This window comes from Anolis carolinensis, chromosome 1 (assembly GCF_035594765.1).
Source record: "Anolis carolinensis isolate JA03-04 chromosome 1, rAnoCar3.1.pri, whole genome shotgun sequence".
Taxonomy (NCBI): domain Eukaryota; kingdom Metazoa; phylum Chordata; class Lepidosauria; order Squamata; family Dactyloidae; genus Anolis; species Anolis carolinensis.
This window is the reverse complement of record NC_085841.1, coordinates 230411672-230434438: the sequence shown is the minus strand read 5'-3', so window position 1 is coordinate 230434438 and position 22767 is coordinate 230411672. Positions and strand designations below refer to the sequence as shown.

The following is a 22767-nucleotide window of genomic DNA, read 5'->3' as shown; positions in this document are numbered from 1 at the left end:
GTTATACAAATGAAGCACCAAAACATCATATTATACAACAAATTTGACAGAAAAGATAGTTCCACGCGCAGTAATGCTATGTAGTAATTACAGTAGAGTCTCACTTATCCAACACTCGCTTATCCAACGTTCTGGATTATCCAACACATTTTGTAGTCAATGTTTTCAATATATTGTGATATTTTGGTGCTAAATTCATAAATAAAGTAATTACTACATAGCATTACTGCGTATTGAACTACTTTTTCTGCCAAATTTGTTGTATAACATGATGTTTTGGTGTTTCATTTGTATTTACAAATTTACCACTAAAATATCACAATGAATTTAAAACACTGACTACAAAAACATTGATTATGAAAAGGCAGACTGCGTTGGATAATCCAGAACATTGTATAAGCAAATGTTGTAACGCCACTCCATGCAGTCATCCCACATGACCTTGGAGGAGTCTACGGACAATGCCGGCTCTTGGGCTTAGAAATGGAGATGAGCACCAACCCCCAGAGTCAGGGGAAAACGTTTACCCTTTACCTTAACTACCACCAATTCCTCAATACTTTATTTCCCAGACCACCAGACTTCGCCACAGCAACGCGTGGCCGGGCACAGCTAGTACCTATATAAAGAGAGATGTCTGGATAGATATGAATATATTCTTACCTACCTATATATAGCACTTGCAAATATTACAGGGGGGAAATGATATATGTATAGGGCTTACAAATATTGTAGGGGAAATGCACACTCACACACACACACACACAGAGGTGATTTGCAACCGTTTCAGGGGGAAATGCATATGTGATATTAGTATCTATAATTATAGATCTATATCTAGCTCTGCATTATTCATATAAGCATTGAATGTTTGCCTGTTACTATGCTGGAAACCAGCCTGAGTCCCCATGGGGAAATAGGGTGGGATCCAAATGAAGTTATTTTATTATTATTATTATTATTATTATTATTATTATTATTATTATTAGGTTATTGTTGATACCATATTGTTTTTGTTGCTCCTACTTTTCCACTTATAGAGCTAGTTTATTGTTTTTCTTTGAAATACGGTAAATCTTCAAAAACATTTAACCTACTGATGCCTCAATTAATGAAATGTTATTGGTATCTATTTTTATTTTGAAATTTACCCATAGCTACTGCATTTCCCACCCTTGGCTTAGACTAGAGTCAATAAGTTATCCCAGTTTTTTGTGGTAAAATTAGGTGCCTCGGCTTATATTCGGGTCGGCTTATACTCGAGTATATATGGTAACAATTAAAGCAAAGCACAAAATGACTCATTAAAGCTTTTTGGGAAATAGTCTAATTGGGAGTTGGCACCTCAAAGGAAGGCAATGGCAAACCCATTCTTAACAAACTTTCCAAAATTACAAGTTCATGATAGGGCTGCCACAAGCCAATAAAAACTTGAAGGCACACAAGCAATATATAAAGGCTTAAACCTGAATGAATGATGAGCAGTTCAGATAAAGTCTGATCCAGCACCATATGATTTAAAGGAAAACACAACTATTTACACCAATGTGTTTGTTTGCACAAAATCTAACAAAAGCAAGAAAAAAAAAAACAGTCTCACACACTTTGGAGTAAATGACATTCTTTTGAAATAACTCCAGAATCTCATTTTTAAAGGAACTGTGGTTTGGTTATCCTGAGAAATGTTCTTGGAGGACAAAAATGTAAGTCAAATGGATGAGAAAAGGAAAGAGGAAGGAAGAGGAGGAACGTCCTTTGTGTAGTGTTTTTCAGGTATCACACAGAGATAGGCAAGCGATGGGGAGTACCCCTCCCTTTTTATTCTCTATTGGTGGTCTAGCTTGAGTGAGAAGACTGATACTCCCTGTGTAGCAACTTAAGCAGAATTGTGAGAAGGGAAAGAACACCCACTGTCAGTGTAAAGGACTTTGACTATAAGCAAGGGAAGTCCTAAATATATAGGCACCTAAAAGTTCTATGGTGTTCTGCTGGTTCACAGAAAATAGTGTAGATTACAACAAGTGTCTTTTCTAGTCTTTTCTCCCATGTATCTTGAACTAGTGAGATGGGGAGAGAATCACAGAATCATGGAGTTGGAAGAGACCTCGTGGGCCATCCAGTCCAACTCCCTGCCAAAAAGCAGGAAAATCACTTTCAAAGCACCCCCGATGGATGGCCATCCAGTCTCTGCTTAAAAGTGTCCAAAGGAGGAGCCTCCACCACACTCTGGGGCAGAATGTTACAAAGATGATTGTAACACTTAGGTGACTTGATTTTAAGTCACTTTTTAAGGGAAGAAACAGAAAACCTGGGCCAGAAGACTCCATTTAGATTACTTGAAATAAAATGTTCTGTGCAGAAAGGACTGAAAAGGACTATAAAAGGGTTATAAAAACTGCAAACAGAAATGGTTTGGTTGGCATCTAATGAGTTTCCAAATCAAAGTTTCCCAGTCCAGAAACCACAAGAAATAAATGTAATTAGAATACATATATTTATTTAAATATAATCTGTGTTACATATGGTTCAGCTTACGTTCTGACAACTGCACATAAGTTGGACATCATCTTCTAGAGAAAATTCATAGGTGCAGGCTATGAAGAATGAAACTTGTATCACTATATTAACACTTGTCAACAGAGGAACTGCTTTGCAATTTAAGGGGTACTTCTCCAAAAAAAGGCATGCCCACGTTACATTTGGCAACATTTCTGTGAAGTTCACCTCTTCAATCAGTGTCTGACTGCGGATGAGAGGCTACCTCCTAGGCTCACAGAAGACTGGACAACTTGGAAGGTGCTGAACAGACTGTGCTCTGGCACCATGAGATGCAGAGCCAATCTTAAGAAATGGGGCTACAAAGTGGAGTCCACAACATGAGAGGGTGGTGAAGAGCAAACCACAGTTTTATTATTATTATTATTACTACAATGCAGCCTGAGCCCTGTCATATGCACTACGGAGGACCTTCTTGCAGCAACACCAGGGACACTCCAAGAGGCCAGCTACTAGTCAAAGGACATTTAGTATAATGGCAAGTTTTTGAAACTTTGCTTGTGTTTTCAAATACATTACAACTTGTACTTCAGTTTGCTTCTGACACAATCAAATAAATACCACTTCAAACACTGAATAGGCATCATGAAGTTTCCTTCCAAAGACAGCATACTAAGTTATTCTGCTATCAGTGAAATGCCTTTTCTCCCAATTTTATGGATTTTTTTTAAAAAAGAGTAATTTTCTCTGCTTGATGACATTTCTGAAGGATGACTGTCTACCTGCAGTGATAGCTACAGTTATGGAAATGTATAAAGATAGCATTGTCAAGGATAAGAAGATCTTTTTAAAAAAAGAGAGACAGAATAATCAAAGAAACCATGAGCCAACCAACATGCAAGCATTATGATTTCCAAAGACAAGGGAGGGAAAGAAACAAAAAGATAAGGTGAAAATAAAATAGCATTAAATACAATTCCTTGTTTTTTTATGTTATTGCATTTCAATAGATGTTCTTCATAGCATAAACATGTTAACATAAATTTTGTAATTTAAAATGAACAAACAAACAAAAGTTATTGCAGCTGCTCCCGCTGAAATGGATAAGGGAATGCTGTGTGGGAAGACAGAGGAAGTGTGACCTTTTTTCCTTATAATTTTCTGTTGAGAGAGCTGATAATTCTACCAAAGGGTGCAACAGCAGACAGTGTCATTTTCAGGGATTTACAGCAGGAAAATTAGAGAGTGGGGAAAAACTGCACAGTGGGAACATTTGCCAAAATTAAACCCTCCTGCTTTCCCGTACTTTTTACGATCATGCATTATCCTGCATTATCCCTTATCCTACATTATTATTTTTAAATAGAACACACAGGCATATATGAACAAGAGAGGAAAAAGGGTGGGGGGAAGAGAAATATTTCACATTATTTCAAATTTGGGTCTTAATCATACCAGTTCCACACAATAAAGTGTTATGGGAATTATTTAACATTACAGTGAAAATGGAGTCACTGCTACTATTGAAATGTTGTAGGTTCATAGTTTTGAAGCTGTGTTCATACACATCTTATTTTTTAAAATGTAACTGAAATAATATTCACATTGTGTTTATGTGGCAAGTGGGGGTATACTTTAAACTTTTGTGGGAAGTTTCTCAAGAAAAGAAAATGTTCAATAAACAGGAGAAATTCATATTAGAGGTTTGGTGCAAGCAAGGACCACCACAGTTCATTCCTTTATTTTATTTTTTAAAGAAACCAACAGGATGATCAGGAGGAGAAAGGATTAAATGCTTGCTTTGTAGCAAAGAAAAACAGCCCACAATGGATGTCACATTTCTGAAAACAAGTAGCTAAAGTTGATTTCTCTTACTACATTATAAAATGTGCTTTCTAAAGCACATTTCAAAAGCTGAAAGATGGAAGCAAACCATTTTCAGTTAATACAACTTTGACATGACTTGAAGCTTGGTTTGGGAGAGGATTAGGATGACATCGTGTGGTAGTAAGTGTTTTTATTCCTGTCTAGGGATCCTCTAACACGGCTTCCAGAATTGTGTGATAAAGTCCTATGTGAGTGTGGAAAATAGGATCAAAGATGTCTATTTTTCAATACAAGAAGAGAAAGCTGCAGGGGAAAATGTTGTACTACCTCTCTGGGGACCTGATGCAGAATACTGGATTTACTGTGAGCAGAAACACCTAAGTATGTCTTCCCTATGCTCTACCTGCATAATTCAAAATAAATCAGTAATATTACAGACTACCATAAATCTCCAGTAACCTCTGCTTACAAAGAAAGGCAAACCAAGGTAAGTGCTGGTCCTGGAATATATCAATGGTTGTGGAAGCAGGGGGTGCATAAGAGGATGTGTAATGATTCTTCATGTTGATGTTATGAATCCACATTTCAGTTTTACTGCTAGCTAGATAAGATTTTTCAATAGCAGAAGCACATTCTGAACCAATATCAAGTTTTCATTTCTTCATGGTAAAGCTGGCCGCATCTTGTGTCTATGGCTGGATCTACAGCCCCTTCCACCCTGCCCTATATCCTAGGATCGGATCCCAAGTTATCTGCTTTAAACTGGATTATATGCGTCTCCACTGCCAGATAATCTGAGATACACAGATAATCTGGGATCAGATCCTGGGATATAGAGCAGTGTATACAATGACTATAGAGGTGAGAACATCTGATACCCTGTAGACCTAACTATGATTGTGGCAACATCTGATTGACAAAAGTTCCTCAGCTTCCACTGCTTTATAGAGTGCCTTTGTTTTGCTTCCAACTATGTCTCAAAATCCATCTAAAGGCATTTGTCAATGCAAAGATGTTGTCATTGTACCAGGGGAAACAAACTAAAGGAAATAAACTTTAATAGAAGCATAGAAGAAAGAGGTCTAATAGACAAAGACTCAAAGAACTGATCTACTTGAATCCTCACTTGTGCGCTAGGAAAAAGCAATAAAGACATGAATTGTTTCCTCTAGGGAAGAAAAAGTCATGCAGAACACAGCTTCCCTACAGTGTTATTACAGTGCCATAGGTTGAACCAATTCTCTCAGGGTAAATATTGGTACTATTGAAAGTGTGTAGCTGAGTCATAGAAAAAGTAATATTGCCTTAGGCTAAACTTTAAAAAAAAGAAAGCAACATTTCATCTTAGGTATGAATTATTTGCGTATTTTTTTCCTTAAAAAGACTCATTTGTTCTTCTTTTTAAAAAGTTACAGGAGTTCAATTTCTTTTTCTGAATAGGCACAATTTAATAATAAAAAAGCTAATGCAGAGAAAGTGCAATTTAGCTAGCAATTAATCCTTAATGTGATCTAATTATTCCTGACATTTGGGCATCAGGCACTATACTTCAGGGGCCATATTCTTGTCTTGTACTGTAGGTAGAAGTTTGCATTGAATTCAAGTAAGTGAACCGCTGCCATCAGCTTTCAGTTAAATTAACTTCCTCCCTACAAACCTGATCTGGAAACAAAAGAGGCATAAGATAATTAACCATGGCTAAAGTGGAAGAAAAGCTGACGTTCCCCAATGGCCATACTTTGCTGGTGATGCAAAATAAGGTGCAGTCTAAATCCTTCCTTACCAAATGTGCAGCTGTACATTTTATTCCCAAAGACAGATAAATTGTAGGGAATAAGCATACCTGACAAGTCACAGAGACCTGTATCGGCACAATTCTAGACTTCGTTTTGGGATTTGAGTAGTTCTCTCATTTCTCCTTGCAGTAGTTGCATTTTAGTGGTGGGGGAAATGACCTCCATAGGTCTTGCTCTTTGCTAGGATAGGGAGAAGATGGTTTAAAAATCTGATTTATTTTTGGTTTCACTCAAGGGTGAAATTCACCTTCTTGAGAAAGGCCAGCAGAAAGTTTGTGCTTAAGTGTACCTTAGTGCATCATAACCCTTTTTGCTGAGCAACAGTAACAGAAATCATTTTAGCTGTTAATACAAGGGTCTACTTTTGCCCTGTACACACAGACATACCAGAAAATTATGTTTAAACAGCAGATGAGAGCTGCAAACCAATTCAAACAAAATGCAAACATAAATGTAAACTTAAGGTTTAAGTAGCTAGGTTAGAATCTAAAGCAGTATTTTGACTTGTTGTTCATGAGCTCACCTATACTACCTATTTTGTTTTATTTTATTTTATTTATACACTTCTTTGGCAATCAGTAGCTAATGACAATAAGTGAATTCACCTCACTATCCCATAAAACCATTTTATTTATTTTATTAATACATTTATATCCAGCCCTTCTCACCCGAGAAATTACTTTTCTAATTATAAATTACTTTTCTAATTTTTCAAAAGCAAACATTTGTGTTGTTATGATATAGTTCTTAAGCTTACCCAAAATGTCTTGTCTACAAATCAAACCTACATGAAACTATAAGGAGAGGCTGTTGTGTATGTGTGGGGGTGTGGTGGGAGTTGGCATATGTGCCTTCTCCATAGATCATCCACCAAGGTGACCAAAGTTGTCTGATGACCTCATCACACACACCTAGGATGCTTTCACCCTGCCTTCTGAACAGACTGGACATCACACAATGTTGTGTGACTTCCGACAGAAGCCTTGACCCCAACTGGGGTGAAAGTGTAGCTAGAGGCTTCCACCACAACATGTGAGGATTCCCGTATTGTGCTGGCTCCACAGGTCCTCTGCGGAAAGGCGACGTGTGATGGGGAATGCATTGCAAAGAGGAAACTGCGTGTGAGGCGACAGATTCGCCTGGCCTTTGTGATGAGGCCCTGACTCTAGAGACAGTAAGTAAATTACAAGTAAATTGATCTAAATAATCCATGTCAGCAAGGAACATCTGAAATCGGGAGGCTATCACATGCTCCAGCATCATACACTTCAATAGGCAACTGAACAGATATTGTATGAACAAAATGTTGGATTCAATTAGCTTTTCCTCCATGTTTATCCAACATGTATCTCCTTGTATTCTCACAGATGGTAGTCTTTGGAACTTTCAGTATAGTCTTTAAAATATCCAATATATTTCTAATCTAGAATATAAAATGCATTATTTGGTGTAGTACAGTAGAGTCTCACTTATTCAAGGAAAAGCCTATTAAACATCAAATTAGGTTATGATTTTACAAATTAAGCACCAAAACATAATGTTATACAACAAATTTGACAGAAAAAGTAGTTCAATACGCAGTAATGCTACATAGTAATTACTGTATTTACAAATTTAGCACCAAAATATCACGATGTATTGAAAACATTGACTACAAAAATGCGTTGGATAATCCAGAACGTTGGATAAGCGAGTGTTGGATAAGTGAGACTCTACTGTATATACTGTTGCACTTCACTTCCCAACCTTTCTCTTTCCTGCTAAGGAGAAATATGTGCCTAATGGAGTATTTTATTAAAATTATTAATCTGGGGGGGGGGGGAGAGAGAGAGAGAGAGAGAGAGAGAGAGAGAGAGAGAGAGAGAGAGAGAGAGAGAGAGAGAGAGAGAGAGAGAGAGAGAGAGAGAGAGAGAAGAAAACAAAGACTTCCATGTATGTTAGTGAATTGGAAATAATAATGCTGTTGAGGCAGTTGGCATTTCAGAGGATTCTCGGTGAGCCTTCCAGCTCAAAATCCAACAGCATCTGCCCACAAAGGCAAATATTTGCTCTTCAGCAAAAGCTAATATGAGTGGTAAGAACGCTAGCAAAGCAAGCATGAATGTGTAATGTTATCTGCAGTGGTTAAGGCAATGGAAGCATATGTCTAGTTCACAAATGCAGACATTGTCGTATTTGAAGTTATTTCTTAATATTATTTCTAGACCTATAACATTTTCCTAAAGAAAGAGAGAAAGATCAAAGAACTGTTTGCTCAAATAAGACAACAAACAAACATTAATTCATGACAGCAATTATTCACAGGCAAAAATGCTTGTTAGAACAATTAGCTTTATGCAAATACTGCAACATTCCTCTGAACAGGTACACACCATGCGCAACGCAAAGATTTAGATTATTCTGTCAGTGAAACTGAAAAAAATGCTATGTGCCAAATTCTCAGTTAGTTCCATTAACTTCACAGCATCTATGCCAGTGTGCATCAGATCAGACTATGGACCCTCCATTGATTGAGATGCCCAGTCAAGCTGGTTAGATTTGAATACTGAAGTGTATTGTAAATCCCAGACAACACACAGACCTACATGGAATTTATGTGTGGTTGTTCACTTTAACCTCTCATATATTGGAAGGAAAATGCACTTCCTCCTTCTCCTAACAAAATAACAGAAAACCTTCTAAATCAATTGTGAAATAGGATATCCCCCTTCTTCATTAAAAACAGCCAGCAACTTCACTGAAATAATAATCAGGATATTGTCAGTGTTGCTGTGCACCTCCAAGTAATGTATCACAGGGTTTTCTTCCCAAGATAATTCAGAAAAAGGTTGCCTTTGAATCTCTCTGAGGCTGAGAGAGTATGACTTGCCAAGGTCACCCAGTGGGCTTCCATAGCTGAGCAAGGACATTAATCTTGATTTCCAGAGTAGTAGTCCAACATTACACTGGCTAGCCCAAAGGAAAGTAGCAAATGATGTTTCACCCACCTGCCTATCAAGTTTCATAGTAACCACCAAGGTTAACCAAGTTAATATTTAATCTGAGGCAGAAAATTCCGCAAGTGGCCCTCCTTATGAATAAAAATGCAGTAAAAATAACTGCTACCAAAATCTGTAACTTATACATAACATCATCTCCTTGAAAGGATAATCAGGACCAACCTTGAAAATAATTAGCCCAAGTGACTCATCGCTCATGGATAATTGTGGGATGGATTGGGAAAGAGTGAGCCTCCCAGTAGTAGAATGGCTTGCCTCTTCCCAAGGGGCCACACTGGTGTTCTGGGAGTATGCAGGGAGTAGGAGCCAACTGACTCACATGGCTGCTTTAAATTGATTGACTGCCGGTGGAGATGACCTGAGTTGGGACACCCAGTACAGATCTGGCAAAGGACTGGATTAAAGGATTCTTTGGCCAACACATGGATTGATTCTTATCTGGATCCTGATGCATATTTGGTGTTAACTGCATTTGCAGCTGCAACCAGCAAACATGTGACTTTATATTTTCCAGCATTTGTCAACTACAACATCTTTTCATTATATGACCATCTGTTAATTTGTTTTGCATAATTTTAATGCATGTTACTGCGATGTATGTATAATAATTCTATTTATGACAATTTCATGTTGGTTGTAGTGTTTTATTCCCAATCCAGGCAGCCTCGTGTTGTTCACACAGCATGCTTAACATGCCTGTCTGTCTCAATGTAGTGCTCCTTTTTAAAGTATTTTTTTTATAAATTCTAGCACATCAGCAGTTGATAGTTTTTTAGATAAAGGATTTCTGTGTTCAAACAAATTCTAGCATATCAGTGAGTTAATAATCTTATCATCTATGGATAAAGGGCAATGTAGCATATTATGTAATTGTTTTGAACTTTGGAAATACTGGTTCAAAGTCACAGACTATTGAACAGAATTATTGTGGATTGTAAAATATTTCATAGGACAATGCATCTACATTTTTATTTTTACCTTCCGTCTGTAAGCACGGTCTTATAGGTTGAACTTCTATTTGGTTATAACATGGTAAGTGGAAAAGCAATGAGTGAAATGTCAACAGCAGAACTAATAGTTTAGCTTCTATGGCTGTAGGGAAAAGTCACTTAGGAACAAGGAGACTGTAGACAGAGGGCCAAAACTGTGATGGAACAGAAAATAAAATGAGAATAATGGTTGGGACAGAGAGATATAATGATGAAACATAGTGATGAAAAACTAATGGATAAACCTGGGGATTAAGGGACATGAGGGACTCTGTGAAAAATGACACAGAGCCTAGAACTATATACTCCTAGTATGAAGATGGAAAGTCAATGATTAGGCAACTGAAGATGTCTCAAGGACAGGTGACTTGAGGAGAGAGAGGAAGAACAAGCAGGGAAGATGGCAAAAACCTCAAGAAAAAGAGGGAGAGGAAACAGGGAGTTACAGAAAAGAGATATCCCATGCTAAGAAGCTTAGAATACAAGCATTAGTTTACTTCCAAAAGTTCATTCCAAACAGAGCAGACTCAGTGAACATATGCTATTTACTTAAGTGTTGACTTTCAAATTTTCTATTGATTTACTGGGTCGATTTTAGCTGTATAAATCAGTTTCATTTATGCTGATGATGATTGTGCCATCGCCGCTCAAAGCAGGGAGCTTTGAAATAGTTGAACAGAAGCTCTCTGAAGCTTTAGGTGCTTTTACTGCCTATTACAAGTAAAACCAGCTGATTCCTAATCCATCTAAAATGCAGATGTGTGCCCCATCTGCGCCCAACCATCTGCTACTGAATATGCATGTCCAGTGTGGAATACATCTCACCACATTAAAATGGTGAATGTGAGTGTGGAGAAGAACAAACCACAAACCACTTACTACAATGCAACCTGAGTCCTGCCACATGCACAATGGAGGACCTTCTTACAGCGACACCAGAGGCAATTGAAGTGGCCAGCTTCTGGTCAAAGGAAATTTAGTAGAATGCCAAGTTTTTAACTTTGTTTATGGTTTTTATAAAATGTATTATAATTGTATTCTCAATTCACTTCTGAAACGATAAAAACCCGTCTCAATTGAATAGATTTTTCAAATCCATTAAAATCTGTAGTGTACATGTCTCTATAACTTCTGGGGTGTTTCATTTTAGGCTATAGTTTTCTCATAACTTTGCTATATAAGGCATTAGAGTACTGATATTTAGCAATAGTTCCCTCAGGCCCAGTAACACCTTACAAAAGACAAATTATATATAACACTTGGCATTTTGGGGTATTAGTTTTCAATGTTCTTCATTTTCTTATCCAGTAGAGTCTGTCCAGATTAAATCAAGTGCTTACATTCACTGAAGAGGCTATGATAAGAAGGATTTGATGCTGATCCCAACTCCTCTGAAAAAGGTATGACTGCGAAGTAGATATTCTCAAGTGAAAAAAATAGACACTTTATTATGATGGACAAACTCTACTGGATAGGAAAATGAGAAAGTATTAATATAGACAATGGTACTGCATGCATCAGTCAAGAGCTAACATATAAGGAAAGTGGACACAAACCCAGCACACACACACAAAAATAGTTTTTGACATACACTACATTGGCAGGCTTGCAAATAGAAAGGCAACTTTACCCCTGCCCTTCTTCAGCTGAATCAAGCCTATTGTGTTAGATAATGCCATTTTCCTATCAAATTGCCATTAGCTGATTATAAAATGATAATTGTTTATTAATTATCCTAATCATATATTTAGCACTGGGTAGGGCTTTCAAGACATGGGGGCATGTAAACGTTTTATCCTATTTGCCACCACACTTTTGATAAAAAGGTAAAGGTTTTAATGAATGGTTTTAAGCACTTTATATGTTCTTTGTATATTGTTTTATTGCTATTGCTCAATTGTTTTTAATTGTTTTATGTTATATCGTACTGTACTGTTGTTTATTGGCATTGAATTTTGCCAGATTTGTAAGCCGCCTTGAGTCCCTTGATATTAATAAACTTCCCCTTGATAGTTGTGTCCGATTCTGGGGGCTGGTGCTCATCTCCAGTTCTACGACAAAGAGCCGGCATTGTCCGTAGACACCTCCAAGGTCATGTGGCTGGCATGACTGCATGGAGCAGCGTTACATTCCCACCAAAGCAGTACCTACTCAGATTTGTATGTTGCTAGGTTGGGAGAAACCTAAAGAAGTCTAAAGAAGTGTCTTTTGGCAGTGATCTTGCCTTTAACATGGGTGAGGAATAATAATGGAATATGAGCTATATGGAAACCATTTCTTTGCATCTCAACCACCTCAAATCCCTGGTTTCCCATTCTTTTTCTTTTTATGGGGCAACAAATTAACTATACAATTGCCCATTTACCATTTACATTTCATAGTAAAAGGACCTCAACCCATCTTTCTTTTTAAAGTTAAAAAATAGTTCACAGTCACCTCAGAAAACCCAGAAATCCAAAACAAAAATATATTGGCATGGTAGATTGGTGTGTGTGTCAAACTGTCCCCCACTCCTATTGGAATTGCTCTCTTACTTGTTATTTCTTTAAAAATATCTTTCTCTGGCTCTACTACAAGTTATGATGAGAGAGGGGGTGAAAATACCAAGTCATTTTTTTAAAAAAAAAATGAAAATATAAACATTTCTCTTCCTGGTAAAATGACTCGTAGAAAGTGTGTTTGGGTTCATTTGAATGAAGGATAGAGTGGGACAACTATGGTGATGGGGACTGAGAGGCCAGAAGACATAGATATGCTCATGGGGCTTCATTCTTATATTCTTTTGGGCTGGAAAATTTACTGCTGATGTTCACTCTAAGCCAGGCTCAACCCACCTGCAACATCCCTAAAATGTTTTGTTATCTAATTACCATTAGATAATGGTAATTAACCCTCTGTGGCGCAGCGGGCTAAACCACTGAGCTGCTGAACTTGCCGACTGAAAGGTTGGCGGTTCGAATCTGGGGAGCAGAGGTGAGCTCCTGCTGTTAGACCCAGCTTCTGGCAACCTAGCAGTCTGAAAACATGCAAAAGTGAGTAGATCAATAGGTACCACTCTAGCGGGAAGGTAACGGCGCTTCATGCAGTCATGCCAGCCACATGACCTTGGAGGCATCTACAGACAACGCCCAGAGTCAGACACGACCAGACTTAATGTCAGGGAAAAACCTTTACCTTTACTAATTACCATTATTATTTTATTCATACGCTGTTGATCAATGACCTTGCAAACAATTAAACTGCAGTTAAGAAACAAGCAAATGCATTTGCTTGAGACAAAAAAAGGTAGCCATTATATAATGATCCTTTGAAGCTTTTCATTTTCTTCTCTCGCTGCTTGAAATGTGTAGAACTCTATCAATTTTATCTGATACATGAAATTTGGTGCTATATATCCTCTAGCCTTTGACATCCCCTCTTTCCCATCTCTACTGCATAACTCACCTCAAAACCTTTGCAATTTTATTACTACCTGCTTTTACATTAGATGATTATCTTGGGGACATGAAACAGAATTCACCATTGTGTTCTTCATTCAAGAAACAAGGGACTATGAAGATTTAATATAATCTCATCAATGGTCCAGAATACAGGAAAGGAGCCTGCAGGGCTCTATTCTGTCCTCCAATAGCTCTTAGCTACAGAGAAAACAAGATTTTTTATTATGATGATTAAACATGTTTTATTAAAGCTTTCCCTGACATTTTTCATACTTTGCTTCTGTCGCCTATTACTTTTTTTTTCATTTTCTCTCTTTCTATTTTCCTTTGAGGTCTCTGTGTTCCTCTTACTTTTGTTGCAAATGACATTTGCTATCCCATTTCCCCCCTTTCCTTTGCTGCCTTTGCTTCTTCCATCTGGAGCTGCTCTTCTAGGTCAGAATAGAGATATGGAACATATGCTTGGATGTCATTGTTCATTATAAAGTGAGACATGAACAAAATAGCATTCAGTGTGCATTTTTATAATGACTTTAACCAGGTACATCAAGAAGGCTCATTTAGACACACAACAGACATCCCAGAAGTATCTACCTTCTGTAACAAAGCTTCACCATCAGAAATATTATGGTTCAAATGAAAAACACCAGACCCTTTTACTTACACACATCTATAGATTCATCTGAATCATCCGGACAATCGGGTTCTCCATCACACAGCCAATTTCGAGAGACACAGGTCACAAGATCATGGCAAAGAAACTCGCCTACATCACACAAGTGTTCTGCAGACAAAACAAAATATGAATAATGAAATGGTTAATGGATAACCGAAGATGAAAATGTCAGTCAAATGAAATTAGACCTTTAATGCATGTTAGTAAAATTTGAAAATAAGGTTTTTGTATGCACGAAATCTACAAAACTTTTTGTACATGGAAAAGTTATATATTGGATATTAGAAACTCTTGAAAGTATAATATTATTTATTAAAACATATAATGTAAATTTTATATGAATTTTCCAACATATATATAAAGAGCCATACATGTATAACCAAAGGAATTCATATACCATAGTGCAGGGGTCCCCAAACTAAGGCCCATGGGCCAGATGCAGTCCACCAAGGTCATTTACCTGTCCCCTGCCCTCAGTTAAACTCAGGCTTGCCCTGAGTTTGAAATGACTTGAAGGCACACAACAACAACATCAACAATCCTAATTAATTTGACTAATTCATCAGCAGGAAGCAGGCCCACACTTTGAAATACTGGTAGGTTTATGTTGGTTAAAATTGTTCTTTTTAAATATTGTATTCTTCCTTCATATTTTTTTTTTTTGCACTACAGAGAAGACATGTGCAATGTGCATAGGAATTTGTTTATATATTTTTTCAAACTGTTGTCCGTCCCCCCGCACCCCCCCCCCAACACTCTGAGGGACCGTGGACCGGCCCTCTGCTTTAAAGTTTGAGGACCCCTGCCATAGTGTGTGGGATCATCCTACAAATACATAAATATGCCTTATATTGAGCTTAATTTTGCCAATATTCACTTGTGATGTATCTCCAGGGTTTCAGGAAACCAAACAAATTCATCAATGAGTTTTATAATTACGATTCATTGATGAAGTCCATAACTACCTTATGATGTAGCTAATAAGCAAAATAACTCATCCCATTCATCTTATGGAGAGCATATCTAGTCACTGTATTCCAGAGACCTAGGCAGCCTATTTTGCATATTATGCAAAATATTTTAATTATTAAATTAACATATGGGCCAGAAAAGGTGAATAGATTTTTAAACCCTTTTCTGTCGCACTTGTGAATTTAATAATTAGAAAACAATTTGCAGAGTAGGCTGCAAGATCAATGGAACTGGAATACAGGAACTACATATGATTTTTTCAATTCTTTCCTTCTTTTATTTATGTAAACCCCTTACTACATTGGGTACATTTGTATATAATAATAATAATAACAACAACAACAGGAAAAACTCAGCCGCTATCAGGACCTCAAGATCAAACTTCAAAGGCTCTGGCAGAAACCAGTACAGGTGGTCCCGGTGGTGATCGACACACTGTGTGCCTTGCCAAAGATCTCAGCCGGCATATGGAAACAATAGACATTGACAAAATCACGATCTGCCAACTGCAAAAGGCCACCCTACTGGGATCTGTGCACATCATCCGAAAATACATCACACAGTCCTAAACGCTTGGGAAGTGTTCAACTTGTGATTTTGTGATACGAAATCCAGCATATCTATCTTGTTTGCTGTGTCATAATATAATAATAATAATAATAATAATAATAATAATAATAATAATAATAATAATAATTTTATTTCTTGCCCACCTCTCCTCATGGCTCAAAGCAGGTTACAGCATTACTAAAACATAATCATTTTAAAACTTAAGTATCTGTCTATCTATCCATTACTATCTATCCATATTTATCTCTGATTCCAAGACTAGCATCACAGAAAAAAATATAATGAGCTAATTCAAATCTTTCCCCAGCCTTTTCATATCATAAAATTACTATTCTTCTTTTACACAAGTATATGTTTATGTGGAGTCTTTTTTCATGTGACATCCTAATCAGGATTAGGCTGGCAATATCTGTATACAGGTTTGGTTTAAGCAGGACAAAATATATCTCCAGTGTGCTTGTTAAAATAGTATCAAAGTCTTAAAGAAAATCTTCATTGTTCCACTATGCTAGGGACAGTCATGTATTATTCCTGTGGAAGCAGTTTGTTACAAGTACCCTATTTATTTTATTTTGCATGCAGATATGCTGTTTTCAAGGTCAGGTTACGAAAGTACTGATGGTGGCATATTCAAATGAATGCAGTTCTACTTCCAAAGAAGATCAACCATTTGTATGCTTGAGAATACCTAGTGTGCTATTTTCTTGGCTCAACAAAACATCTAAGTAATGTTTTGCATGCAGGCACATATAATAAAATAACATAGACTGCTGAGTAGTAGAGGCAAATGTTGTTTTAAGCCATCTTGCCTTTGTAGCAAAACCAAACTACTTGTTAATTAAAATGGAGGATTATTGATCCCATGGAGGAGTTTTGGCTTAAAGTAGTCCAAAGCTTCAGTTTTATTGTACCATTGCTAAAGTGTACACCTGAACTCAAACAGCGGGTAAATCTGTAACCCCAGATGTAATATTTAGTGAATAAATATTGCTTTGTGTGCCTGGAGCCTCCATAAAAGCTACATGCAACTTGCAGTGGTATGCTACATTACATCTGCAGAAGCCCTAACAGTTGCTGTGTATTTCTCTTCAAAAGATCCTAGAGAGGAATGTAGAATAACAACCTGAGCATAGGAGTAATAGGTTTCCATTTTACAAGTAACTCTACCACTAGCTACATGGGATTTGGTATTGATGGGGGTCCTGGAACCAAACTCCACCAGAAATCGGTGGCCCATTGTAAAGTGTCTATGTGGTGGGGGAAAAGAAGGGAGTAGATAGGGGAGGGACATATGGGGTCCTATCAAACGATATAGCTATTATTGCAATTCCACTTTGCCTGCTATGTTGTTGTGATTTGTACTTCCCCAGCACTCAAAATGCCTATACAGTTCCTCATTTAGGTAGCACATATGGACTGGAATTTCTGTGTGGAATCTGATACCGCAAGAGTCACGATCATTTATATAATATTGTTTGTGAGCATTTTTGTTCCTAATTAGGATCACAGTTCTTTCCCACTTTCAACCTCCTCAGGGAAAAAGGGAGAGGCGATGCCTTTAACAGCAGAGCAAAACTGGACATAAAGCATATGGCATGCAACATCTGTTGTTTGCCCTAATGTAAAACATACACAATCTTAGGTGTAGGAAAGTGAGTTCTTCTAGTAGCTAATCCAGGATCTCCATACCATGACTCTGTATGATGACATTTTCTTTTCTCATTATATCAGACTGGTAGAAAATAGGTCAAGAGAATTCTTGAGAAACTACAGTTACTCTTTAAAAAATATGAGCAAATTTAGTTACCTGTCTAGGATTTAATTAGACTCTTGCTCTAAGTTGATTGATTCATTAAAAACATACACAAATCATCTAATAGTCTGATTCTATTTTCACATTTACTCAAAATTTAGTAATTAATAGCACACATAGGACTATTGTCTTAGTTGTCACATCGGATATTTTAAATATGAGGGGAGTGTTATAGCTAGGAAGCAACTACCATTTATTCTTCTGAGAAAGTTAAGAATAGGGATAGCTGAAGGACTCACATGCCTATGAACTATTAAGGTAGAGACCTTTCTTCTCTGATACATGTCATTATGCTTTATACTTTATCTTTTCTTAAAAATAAAATACATTCTTTCTTCCTTGATTTTAACTGTCAGTCAAAATACATCATAACCAGGCTAATGCCTGTAATAATGAACAGAAACGCATGACAGCAACCTATGAATAGCAACATAAATGTCTAAGTAAATGGAAGAATCAGCAAGCAAATATATGAAACCAGAGAACTGTCTTATCACCTATTTCAAGGATAATGAGAGGCAGGCACAGAAAAAGGATACACACACATATATTCTTTTTATATGAGGGGGAAAGGGAGAGGTGAAGACAGGTATCTGTCGTTCCTCCCTCCCTCCAAGAAAAATAGTGATATATTTTTATAAATAAGGGGTTTTTAAAATATAGATTTTGTGGTATTAAAATAATTTCATATGAACAAATCTAGCTACAAAAGTATGAGTCATTTTGTGTTCTGCTATTTTTGCTATGTGCCTTCCTGTAAACTCGAACTTATGGTAATTCCATTAGATGGTTGCATTGGCAATGGCAACATTTATTTAGAGGAAGTTTGCCATCCACAGAAGCTGAGAGTCAGGATTGTTCAAGGCCACTCAGTCGCTTTCCATGACTGAGTGGGAATTCAAACCCTGATCTCCCAGAGTCCTAGTCCAACACACAAACTACTGCTTCACACCGGCTCTTATTTTGTGTCCCCCTTATTCAAAAAATACTGTAATCACTCAGTAGGGTACATTGGGGAAGGAGGAAACACACATCTCTCCTTGTACCCAGAGCTATGGTTTATCTCACACTGTACATTTATTTTTGCTTCCACTTTTTAAAAATTCTCCCAAAGTTAAAACATACTGGCTGGTGGTGGTGGTGGTGGTGGTTGGGGGGGGGGGGTGTTAGGGGTTCAAACCACCCCCGAAATTTTTCAGGTTAAAAAAAACTGGTTTACTCATCAATTGAGTAACTGGTTGAGTTACTTGAGTTACTCATCAACTGGTTAACAAAATCCCCATGCTAAGTCTATGAGACGCAAAAAAATTAAGAGTCCCTCCAGGAACTATCTCAAGCAGATATTGACAGGTCTGTAGCCGGGGGGGGGGGGGTAGGGGTTCAACCCCCCCCCCCCCCAATTTTCAAAACCCTCTCCAAAAAATTTTTCTGGCTGCGGCCCTGCTGACTGGTATAGTCTATGTCAGGGGTCCTCAAACTTTTTAAGCAGAGGGCCGGTCCACGGTCCCTCAAAGTGTTGGGGGGCTGGATTATCATTTGAAAAAAAAAAACAAACAAATTCCCCTGCACACCACACATGCCTTATTTGTAGTGCAAAAAAAAGCAATGAAAGCACAATGCAATATTTAAAAATAAGAACAATTTTAGTCAACATAAACCTACTAGTATTTCAATGGGAAGTGTGGGCCTGCTTCTTGCTAATGAGATAGTTAAGTTAATTAGGATTGTTGTTGTTGTGTGTCTTCAAGTCATTTCAGACTTGGGGTGAGCCTAAGTCTAAAACTGAGGGTGGGGGCCAGATAAATGGCCTTGGAGGGCCGCATCCGGCCCCCAGGCCTTAGTTTGGGGACCCCTGGTCTATGTCATACACAATGAAGTATTTCTGACATAGTTTGGCCAGACATGCCAAAGTAAACACATAGACCATCTTTAAGATGTTCACCAAAATCTGTTTTGGAATATCTCCTATCCTTCTGAGAAAGTATTGAAGACAGGCAGGGATGTGATATACTACTAGGAGGAAGGTTCAGCTCCTCTTGTTTTTCACTTGGAGGAAATAACTCTGCTATTGAGAGAATAATATTGTATACCACTAATTGTAAACTTGAATTTTCTAGAGTTGAAAATGATTCCACAAGATCCTAATTATAAATATTAGTTTTCCTTCTTTCTACAAGGTCTATACTTACCATGCACTGAATTAGTGATTATACTATGTAATACTGGCTAAAACTAGACAAGTTCCAACTCTTTTGGTCTTTAAGGTAAAGGTAAAGTTTTCCCCTGATGTTAAGTCCAGTCGTGACCAACTCTGGGGGTTGGTGCTCATCTCCATTTCTAAGCCGAAGAGCCGGTGTTGTCCATAGACACCTCCAAGGTCATGTGGCTGGCATGACTGCATGGAGTGCTGTTACCATCCTGCCAGAGCGGTACCTATTGATCTACTCACATTTGCATGTTTTCGAACTGCTAGGTTGGCAGGAGCTGGGGCTAACAGCGGGCGCTCATTCCACTCCCAGAATTTGAACCTGGGACCTTTCGGTCTGCAAGTTCAGCAGCTCAGTGCTTTAACACACTGCGCCACCAGGGGCCCCACATAGGAAATAGCTGAACCAATTTGAGTACAGAAGGTGATTACACAAACCATAAAGTAGTATTGCATATTAAGGGCTTTCTTTCATTTAAGTTTGTTGTTAGGTCCCCAAAGTTTGAGTCTAGCTTTAAACTGCATTAAATAGTCAGTGTAGATTATTGGCACACTGTTACTGCTTTATATTCTACAAGTTTCTACAAAAATTGCCTTTCTTAAAAGATCAGCAATCTAGTCAGAAAGTAGCCAAATTAACTAGAGGGAATGAAGGTAGGAACCAGTGTCATTTTCTGAAGGTTCTTTAAAGGCATGCATTTAAACCAAAATGAGATGAAAGGATAACAGTTATTTGTCTTTAATTATATCCTTCTAGCTAAGGTAAAAAGCATCATTTGTTATTGTAAGTTGGGAAAATACACAATAAGAGGAGAAGGTCAGTAGGGTTTTTCAAAATGATGGAATAAAAAATATATGTAATTATGTGTTTCACTTGAAGATGTCAGTTCACAGCAAGGCAAATGAGCCCACTTTGATCCACAGTAAATCTGAATTAAAAAATAAAAATGTTAATGCTAACTACTGCTTCATTTTAATAACTTGGAAATGGTTGGCGAGAATTAGTTTCTAGAATCCTACCATCCCTCTTTTGTTATTTACCTTGCCTTTTGTGTCCTGGCCCAGAGTTGCCGCCAACTCAATAGTTACATCTAGCTCTGAAATCATTGCCTTTTCTGATGCTTCAGTCATCTTTCCTTCAGACCCTCTAGGTAATTGGTGTGCTGTCTTCAAAGTACTTCCAAACTCCATCTGCTCAGAGAGCCTGAGACCCCCCAAATCAAATTTCCCATATGCTAGCACTTTGTAAAGTAAACAAAACATAAATAGCATGGTAGGTTGTCTGTTCATCACAGTCTGGAATGTGCTTATTAAGCTCTCTTTGGGGACCTTAAAGAGCATTATTATCATTCCACTCAGCTAGAGGTAGGGAGACAGGTTGCCTGGCTGATTAAGGCAACTGGCAATGTCTCCCCACATGTTGGGCTTCCATTCTCCCCACTAAATGGCTGCTCGTAGTCCACCTGTCTGCCAATGCGGAAAGGGGAGTCAAAGGCATTATGTGCTGTAATAGCGTAACATTACCCTCTGTGTAACGGCAGCATGGCATTCATTCCAACACAGATTTTTTTCCCCCAAACTAAAAGTAGCTGCACATACTAGAATAAGAAAGTTTACTTCTAAATGTCGCAATGCAAATTTCAGTGAGCGCTCTCCATTTTGTAAATTATTCTGCTACTTCAAACACACTACAGACCACTTATTTATAATGACAATGCACAAAGGAAAACAACATATGGTGGACACTTAAAGACAAATTTCATAGACTCTTCCTTCAAAACCAGCAAGGAAGAAGTGAGGAGATTATGGCTAAAATGCCCTTTAACTTGTCCAAAAACATAAAAAGAAAGCTAGGTCACACCTGAAATAAGAACTAAAAGTACAGTTTAAGTGGATATTGATTTTCTAAACTCTCTTTTGGCATGCCCTCTTTCCTATGGCTCCTGGATTTGGCAATGGGCCCATTACACAAAGGAGTTCTGTGCTGATGAATAATTTCATTTCGAATCATGTTTGAGTTTCTTCTGAATTTGCTATCTTCAAAGAAGCCTAATGGGGCAAAAGGTTTGTGTTTTTCTCTTTCTACTTTGCTTCTTCTACACAATTTTTTTTCAGCTATGCCATGAAACACAAAAGAGCAGCCGGGTTAATACCAATGGAAGGCAGAGGAAAAATACTGTTGTGACCATAGATTTTCAGTGTGTGAAAGAGGAGGTAGACCAGTTAATGAAGGCAGCCAATCTGTTTTTTCATGTCAGGAATCACTTGAGAAACTGTATGTCACTTCTGCTTTGAGAGATTGGCCATCTGCAAGGACCATGCCCAGGGGATGCTCAGATGTTTTTGATGTTTTACGATTCTTTTGGGAGGTTTCTCTTGTGTTTCCACACGGAGCTGGAGCTGACAGAGGGAGCAACCCAACCTTCAAGTTAGCAGTTCTGCCAACACAAGGTTTTAACTAATCGAGCCACTGGGGGCATATGTTAACTAACATATGCTAGTAAGACAATATGGAAGGAGAGGGGAAATTTGATTTGCCAATGGTGTCTCATCTGCTGATAGAAGCACAATGTTGGACACAACACATGCCAGCCTATATCCCACTCAGTGAACTATATTTTCTCTACTTTTGTGGCATCCTGAATTCAGTTTGATCTTCTCTTCCAGTCCACTGGAACAATTTTACAAAAGATCCTCATTAAAATGTTATTCCTAAAAGTCTACTTGCTATTTTCTTTCTGGTATTCTTTTCAGATTCTGATAAATGGCTCAAGAGCATTTTTCTGTGTGCACATTTAATCAAAGGACAGAAGAACCACTGCATATCTTGAAATTATTGCTACCAATGGCCTTTAATGAACTAAAAACTCACACAAGTTATTCCCTTTTGACATAATAGAAACCGGAATGTAAAGGTCATTACTTGTAATCTTATTATTTAAAAGCTTCATCTCAAAAATATTTATAATGGATTTTATTGAAA

General features: G+C 37.7%; 1 protein-coding gene across 5 annotated transcripts in view; it reads right to left on the bottom strand.

Moving 5' to 3' along the window:
- Positions 1-22767, bottom strand: part of lrp1b (LDL receptor related protein 1B) — a 1066453-nt gene that overhangs the window by 753879 nt on the left and 289807 nt on the right. For 4 of the 5 annotated variants that reach the window (XM_016994954.2, XM_062970961.1, XM_062971003.1 and 1 more), the window contains exon 2: positions 14212-14331. The exons of the other annotated variant lie outside the window; for it this stretch is intronic. In XM_016994954.2, coding sequence (XP_016850443.2) covers positions 14212-14331 — 120 coding nt within the window. The remainder of the gene's footprint in view (positions 1-14211; positions 14332-22767) is intronic. 5 annotated transcript variants of the gene reach the window in all.